This window comes from Morone saxatilis, unplaced genomic scaffold, assembly GCF_004916995.1.
Source record: "Morone saxatilis isolate NCDOM2014 unplaced genomic scaffold, NCSU_SB_2.0 Contig1, whole genome shotgun sequence".
Lineage (NCBI taxonomy): Eukaryota > Metazoa > Chordata > Actinopteri > Moronidae > Morone > Morone saxatilis.
In genome coordinates, this window is record NW_023339651.1 from 12,837,308 (window position 1) to 12,845,873 (window position 8,566).

At 39.8% G+C, this 8,566-nt stretch overlaps 1 protein-coding gene across 2 annotated transcripts in view; it reads left to right on the plus strand.

Moving 5' to 3' along the window:
• The window catches only part of nlrc3 (NLR family, CARD domain containing 3), a 17,367-nt gene that overhangs the window by 1,831 nt on the left and 6,970 nt on the right, over positions 1-8,566 (plus strand). Inside the window, exons 2-6 of one of the 2 annotated variants that reach the window (XM_035662666.1) lie at positions 1,705-1,872; positions 5,033-5,296; positions 5,629-7,375; positions 7,456-7,542; positions 7,839-7,922. In XM_035662666.1, the coding sequence (XP_035518559.1) occupies positions 1,749-1,872; positions 5,033-5,296; positions 5,629-7,375; positions 7,456-7,542; positions 7,839-7,922 (2,306 nt within the window). In that variant the 5' untranslated portion in view covers positions 1,705-1,748. The remainder of the gene's footprint in view (positions 1-1,704; positions 1,873-5,032; positions 5,297-5,628; positions 7,376-7,455; positions 7,543-7,838; positions 7,923-8,566) is intronic. The other variant, XM_035662674.1, reaches the window with a different exon arrangement.

Genomic DNA, 8,566 nt, shown 5'->3' on the forward strand with positions numbered 1-8,566 from the left:
CCCCACATGTGTTTTTACTTACTTAACCTAATTAGACCTCTTATAACTGAGCGTGGGCAGACAGTGACGTCCTCTTCGCTCTCCCAGTACAACTGTTAGGTGTGACAACTTACTACCTTATTTTACTTATTGATTTATGAATGAAGATTCATGATGTACACTCCACCCTGCTTCAACCTGAACAAAACCCTGATAAGCCAACACTTGAGCAGGTGTGCAAGACCTTTAAAGTTACAGTGAAACAAAATGCAATTAATGTCTTTTTTTTAAATGACAAGGGTGATTTGAATCAAATTGTTCAACTGTGATTATGTTGTTCAAAAGTGGGAGATTACCTCCTTCACTTTTGTTGTCAGACCAGGAGGAGGATTAGATTAGACCTCAAGCACATTCCTGTTAAATGTAAATCAAGTAGATGGAATCCAAACATACACCTAACATACAGCTATCGGTCAAGCATGGTTTTATGTGACGGGCAGGGTTAGCTTGTCATCCCAAATAACGTTTGATTGGATGAATTTATGTAACTGACAAGATGAGTCAAAAAAAGGAAAATGTTTTACAGCAGGAAGAAAACGTTTTTGACATATTTAGCATGACAAGAGATAAATGAGCAATTACCATAGGAACTTGGTAAATGTAGCTTTTATGACATAACAAGCTCAGTACAACAAGTAAGATGAAAGCATGGATAATAGAGAAAAGGCCGGGCCGCGGTAAATATCTTTATGTGATAGAAAAACACTTAGTGGTTTGTCAAATGACATTGTAAAAAAACTGTGGCATACTGTGAAATGGGTTGCCTGAGTGAATATTGAACTCTAACACGACTCTAAACGAATGATCATGTTTCTCCGTAACTGCTGGATGTGTATACAGCTGTTTGCTAACAGGTTTGACATATTAGCTCTGAAGGTGATGATATTTAAATGTTTACAACTTGTTCCTGCAGCCCAAAAATATATAGCAGGTTTGCTCAACATGATCAACATATCCCATGCAGACGAGTAGCTGTGTTTTTGGCATGATCTATTTGGACAAAACCAATTCTCGCGTAATTTTATCAGAAATGGCCTAAGGTTATTTTGTGTTACTGACATCAGTTATTACATAATTCATACTAGAGCAGATGTCTCTATTTTTCTTGTTGTTGTCTCAGTTTGTCATATAGAGCACTATGACATTTGCAATGTATATTAAGATGCCTACATATGAATATGCTTGATGCTTTGAAAAAGCTAGAACTGCAGTACATTTAGCTAATGACAAAAGAGACTTTCATATGTCTCCCTTAACCTGATGGCCATAGCCACAATGTTGAGCAGTATAATGCGTCACAAGAGCAGCTGTCATGTGCAGTAAGTGAATATATATGTTCTCAGTGTATGCAGAAAGCAAAATATCCATCTGTTAATCAAAGCTGCCTCATTGAAAATCAAAATAGATATTAATAATATCAATGAAAGCTTTAGAGCAAATTGTTCTGTAGACTGCAGATATTGTCTGGTACGTTTCATATCCTTTTCAACAGAAATACTGACCCAGAAATGCATGAGTTTATACACAATATAGTAAATTCACATTTGGAGCATTAAGTTTTTGAAGGTATTGAAGCCTCAGTTAATTTCTTCATCCCCCTTCATCACAGCCTCTCATTCCAAGTTTATGGTAGTTGTGTAAATAATGACGTTTTGTATTGTGTAGACACAAACTGGAACGTCTGAGGGCAGAAATGATCAAACTTTTTCATGGAGACGAAAGCACATTATGATTCGATCATGGACCGAAGCAAGCGCATTATGTGGCAGGACGACTGCTACGTTGATCTTCAGTCTACGGCCTGCTCCGTCTTGTCACAGGCAGAAACAGAGGGTAAGAGTTTCTTCAACAGATTCATTATTTCTCACATGCACTTTGGAGTGGTTCATGTCCGGAGCTGCTTTCCTTCGTGTCCCAAATGTCTTCTACCCTTTCAATCATTCTTTTACTTAATTTTGAGCAAACAAGCATAGTACCAGCTCCTGACAGACAGTAAGATGCGAGCAATCAGTTGTATGCAATTGATCTATATTAGTAATAATGATGGTTATAACTGCATCATTAAAGGCAATGTACATGAAGTAAAAAAGACATGTACTGAGTCCTTGCTGCAGTGGCCCAGGGTTCGAATCCGACCTGGCCCTTTGCTGCGTGTGCATCCCTTCTTCTTCCCCCTTCCTGTCTATCTCTGATTCATAAAGCAATAAAAGCCCCAAAAATAATACTTAAAAAAAAGAAATGTACTGTACTTTCATTTACAACGGAGCAAATATTGATCTCCAGTTCCATTATACTGAAGATCAATCTTCAGTTATGATTAATCTTTAACTACTTTGACATTATCAGCCGTATCTCCCACACCGTGCTGTATTCTTCCTGCATTCTGGTCTTATTATGAATGTTAAGCTACAGAGGTGAGATTAAATCCTTAGAAGCTGTGATTAATGAAATGAGATGAAAGGACAACCTATCCTTTGTGGCTGAAGTTTGTAATTAAAGTCTTCCAAATGAAGGGGGGGGGGAGTTATGACCACCAAACAAGGGATTGAGCATGGTGGGGAGTTAAGGCCAATGGGTGAAGCAGAGGATTTGTGGAGAAAAAAAGGACCAATTTGCTCAGACAACTGAAATAAAACTGAAATAGCAGGGGTAGTTAGAGCTTCACAATTATAAAATAAAACAGGAGACTGATGTCAACTTTTTCAAAGACCTAATTGGTTGGAATAAATTAAATTTGAAGATTTTTATTCATGTAGATGTGGGAATTTGTTCTCAGAGGATAAAATTAGCGTTCATACTCTGTTTCAGGTTTCCTGCACACTGAATCATCTTCCTCTATCTTAAAAGGAAATAGACTGTAGACAATTATATTTTTAGATTAAACATGACAGAGGCAGCCCTTACATACAACAGGGGCGTATATAGAGAAATATTCAAAGGGTGGCATGGAGATTTTAAGGGGTTAATTAATATTTGCTTGGAAAAGCCCTCAAATTAAAATATTTTAACTCAAAAACAACACATAATTTTGGCACATTAGTAAAGCATTGAATAGAAATCAATAAATTGTTTTATTTCCAAATCTTCATAAATTTTTTCAAATACATGTCTTTTTTCATTGAGTAAAGTCTATAATTTAGTCTAAAATGTATCCATAACAGATCATTAAATACATTTCCACTTTTTAACAAGTTTTTCTTTTTTAAATTAATCTAAATTAATGTGTTCAATTTGAAAACATTTCTGACACCAAACGGGATGGCCAGGCATTTTTTTGGGACGGAAGTGGCCACCCCATCTAGATCCACCACTAACGCAGAGTGTGCTATACATTTAATGAGTGAAGCTATTGTTTGTGACTGTCGCCTAGTTACTTTTAATCAAACATGACACACTGCTCACCACGTCCGCTTACCAGTTTCCTGGGGGAAATCCTGATACTGATCAGGAAGCTTACGGGTGTTGAAAACTACTTTGATCTTTCTCACGAATTAGGAGCCAGATGCCAGAGCTGCTCATAATGCTCTTTTTGAAACATTTAATTGGACATATGTCAGATTGCATGCCAAGGAATGATTTTTTTATTTACTCAAAGAGGATAAAGAGTCTTCATTTTGGAGATTTTAAGGCTTTTGGTGTCACCTGTGACAAAACAAATGCTCCTGACAGATACTAACTTTTCAGGTTTGTATAGCTTTATAGAAAACGTCTTACTTCAGATGTGTTTAAACACCTGCTGGGTGTTTTTGCATGGATTATTAAAGGCAAATTAAAAATAGTGTGCTCTGAAATTGTGATGGCTAAAATTGTTGTTAAGTGGAGTGACGTAAGGCTGGGGAGAGATGTGGGCACTTAGGTTATGTATTTTTTGGGTTATCATGCCATCATATGTTTCACAAGCACCGATGATAATTGCTGATTATAGTAATTGCTACAGAAAGCTTAAAGCAAGCTGGACTTGATTGTGTGTCATTACTGTGCCGGGGTGTTGAATTTAGGTCTCTACTAGTGATTAGTTGGCTTGTGGAGTTTGTAAAAAAGACTGTGGTAAAATCCTGAACTCTCTATGTTTTGTTTAATATATCTAATTGACTGTTTATTGCTGTATGTTATGTTTTTGCCTGTAATTACCTCAATCCAGGTTAAAATGGATTAAAGCATTCAAAGGCAATTCCTTATAGGAAACAAAAAAGGGCTCACAAAAATGATTACTATCCAAAAAACACCAACATTATTGTGTAAAACAATACAGTGGTGGACTTTGGGTGCACGGTGCTGCCATGTGAGAAAAAAAAAACACTGCAAAAGTGCCCTCTTGGATGCCTCCTCTGTGGTTATTCATGAGGTTTCTTCTCCTGTGAGATAAAGAGAGTTGTATGCTGTACAGATTGTAAAGCCCCATGAGGCAAATTTGAGATTTGCGATATAGAAAAACCCACAGACATCTATAGAGCCTGCTAACATGCTTACAAGGAAGAGTGAGAGGGGTTAGGAATGGTGTGTGTTTGTGTGGGAGGTGATCAACTTACAAATTACAAAATGAAGGGGATAACCCTAACCATAGACATGAAATTCATACAAAATATTAGGGAAGGAAAAGTGAAATGAAAAAGAAGAACAGACTTTTCTTAACAATTACATGTATTGTGTAATGTGATTACCCAACAGATGAAATAATATAAATAATGTAAGAAAATTATATTTGAATATTAAAGGGAAGCACAACAGAATACAACATATGTGTTATTGCAAAAATTATTGTCCTGTGGTGCACATAATGAGAATGGCTGGCAACTATCCCTTAATAAATTGCCATCAGTACAGTACAGTTTCAGTGATAGACAGTGATCTGCTTGTACAGCCCCATGTTTTCCTTCCATCAGAAAGGATTGTTCTAGCTCAAAACAGCTCAAATTCTTTTTGTTAATTATCCCTTGATAATCTTATTAATCAGTCTTCCTTCTTTTTTTTTCTTCTTTTCCATTTGGTTTAGATCTTGGCTGGATCCAAAAGCATCAAGACCAGCTGCAGCTCTTCGTTACAACCTCCTTTCTGGAGGGGATGTTAACCCATCTCAAAAAGGTTGAAGTCCTGAGTTCAGCTGAGGAGACCAAGATCAAGGAAGCAGGCCGGCTGCAGGACCAGGTTAACATGCTCACAACTATTGTTACTGGCAAAGACACTCAGGGGTCTGATGTTCTCCGGGGCTTCATAGAAAGCTCAGATTCTCAAGTGGCCCAGCTCATCATAAACCACGGTAAGGGGCTTAAAATGGGATTTTCTCTCTTTGTTGGTGATTCTTTTACAAGGTTCTGAAAAAATGCTAGCTCAGGTGGTAGAGATTACCCAGTAATAGCGGGGATCGTCATTTGATTACTGAATTACTCTTAACAGAACGTCAAAGTGCCATTGACAAAGATGTTGAGCCTCTAACTGCTCCTGATGAGCTGTTCAGTGTGTCATTGTATGAATGTGTGCCTGTAATGTAGCACATTGGAAAGCACCATTCTAAGGATAAAAGAGGTATACATTACCAGTCACAGTCTTCATATTACTCAAAATAATCTGAGCCACTTTCCTTTTCTGCAGATTCTATGGTGAAGGAGCACAAAGAGGTGCTGTTACGGCGATACGAGCAGTACAGAGACAGAGATTTGGTCAGCTGCCCCAAACTGAACATCTCTTCAAGAACCTTACTTCTGGTTGATGGACTTTCCGACCTCCAGCAAAAAGAACATGACTTAACACAGGTGGGGGTGACTCGAGGAAGGAAAAGAAATCATCTTAGACAGCTGGGGCTGGCTAAACTCTTGGAGCCCCTGACTCGGGTCAGCTTACCTCCCAGAGTCTCCCTCACAGTCGGGGTGGCTGGTATTGGCAAGACAACCTGGGTCCGACACTTCATCAGACAGTGGAGCCAAGGGGTCATCTGCACAGATGTGAGCTTTGTCTTACCTTTCACTTTTTCTGAGCTGAACTCATTGGAGAAACTTTCTGCTGAGAAGCTTGTGAAAATGGCTTTTCCCCATTTAACAGACCCCAATCTGATCCTGAGCAGCTCCTGTCGCACACTGCTCATACTTGACGGTTTGGATGAATTCCGTTGCACTTTAAATTTCTCAGATGCAGCTCCTTGCAACGACCCAAAGAAAGAAGTGTCCATTGATGACCTGGTTACTAACATCATCCGGGGGAATCTGCTCCCTGATGTAGCAGTGTGGGTGACTTCCAGGCCAAGAGTGGCCTCACTCATACCTGGAGGATTGGTTGACAGGGTGACTGAGATCCCAGGATTCAGCCCAGATGACATCCAGCTCTTCCTAAACCACCACTACTCTGAGAGGGATTTTGCCAGTAAAATATGGGCACACTTGGAATCCCATAAGATCTTAATGGTGATGTGCTACATACCATGCATTTGCTGGATAGTAGCTGATACTCTGGTGTACATCATGCAGAGTGGAACCCAAGAGAGTCTTCCAAGGACTTGTACTGAACTGTACACTCACTTTTGCTCCATGAAGGCAGAAGTAGGTGAGCCAAGAGGCAGGGAGCCTGTAAAGGTGGAGCAGCTCCATGGGAGCAATCGCAAACTGCTGGGGAATCTTGGACGACTAGCGTTTTATGGGCTCATCAAACACAAGTACACCTTCAGTGAGCAGGACCTCAGGGCCTATGGGATAGATTTACTGCTAACTCAGTGCAGTCTTGGTGCTGGAGTTCTTGTTCGGGAGGAGTCGGTTATATACACAACATATCGGTTCACTCATTTGACACTGCAGGAGTTTCTTGCAGCTACTTTCTACCACGTCTCCTCCAAGCGGGCCATCTTTGACTTATTCTCAGAGAGCACTATGTCTTGGCCCAAGATTGGTTTCCAGAACCACTTTAGAAGTGCCTTTCAGCACTCGCAACAAGCTGAAGATGGTCACTTGGACGTGTTTGTGCGCTTCCTGACGGGCCTGCTGTCCTCAGTGGCACTGAAACCTCTTGCTGGGCTACTGGCACTCGGGAAAGATGATGGCAATCAGAAGGCATGGGCAGCAGGGTTCTTGCAAGGCCTCTTGGTCAGCGGGGGTGCTGTTGTGTCACTGCGTGCAGTCAACCTGGCTTATTGTTTACAGGAGCTGCAACATACAGAGCTGTTGCGGAGTGTAGAGGAAGACTTACAGATGGGAAGTCTAGCAGGGAAGTTAACTCGGGCTCACTGTGTTGTGCTGGGCTACCTCCTGCATGTGTCTCCGGAGTGCAGTGAACAGACCAACCTAACAGGCTCTCTGAACTACACAACAGTGAAATGTTTGCTCCCACAGTTGCTGTACTGCAGCCATCTCAGGTCAGCTACCCAAAGCACTGTCTCCCAATAAACAAAACCTCAGTTTGAAGAGTGCCACTTACAACTGATCTACTCTACAGGTTAGAGAATAATCACTTCAAAGATGATGTCATGGAATTGCTGGGAAGCCTCCTGAGCGCCAAAGACTGCCATATCCAGAAGATAAGGTGAGCTCACACTTACTCTTCAACTGCTTATCGAGGCAAAGCGTCATATGAGCATTTTACAATCTAATAGTTCTGAACCACCGTATCAAATGAACTTGCCTGATTGCTTGCATAAACGGTGAAACTTTAATTACAAATTAGTGTCGGTCTTGTTGATTACAAGGGTTTAAGAGACACTTAGTGATTATGATGTGGTCGTAGGGTTAGTGTGGTGATGATGAATGTGATTATCATTAAAATGTTGTACTATGTACTTGTACTATATGATTGTAACGTCTTTTATTCCCCCATCTCAGTTTGGCAGAGAATGACATCAGCAACAAAGGTGCCAAAGCCCTGAGTCGAGCCCTCTTGGTGAACCGGACGCTAACTTCTCTCAAGTGAGTTCTGCTTGTTGTCACTGATTACAACTGAGCCCTTTGAGTCCATAAGAGGAAACTGGTGTGCTTGCTCTTCACTAAACTTAAGTAGGGTGTTTTGCCTGAAGACAAAGAGCATTGTTTGACAAAAAGAAAGAGCCAGAAAAAATGGGTTCTCCATAAGTCAAAAACAGGCCACATAACCCTTTATTTTTAAATACTTATTAGGAATTAAGAATTAGGTCAGAAATGAAAGATGGATTTGAATGCATTCAGCAGTTGTGTGTACTGTAATACACAATACATTACAACATATTCATTGCTGGCATTGGTTTATCACAATATCTGTGAACAATATTGTTAAATCCATGTCAGAGCAGATTATACTCTCATGTAAACCAGTGTGATTTTAAAGCTTTGCTTCCCTGCAGTTTATAGATTATAGATTATTACCATTACCATTTTTCTGGTGAACAATTATTCAACATATATTGAACATGTTGATGCTCATTTCTATAAAATGATAAAAATAAAAATTCCACTCACTTTTGGAAAAACATATAATATACTCTCAGATTTTGAGTTATTACTTTGCAGTGAAGTGGTGTTCAATAAATTTGTGGTCCTTGAATTTCATTTCATCATTCCCTCTCTCTCTCTCTCTC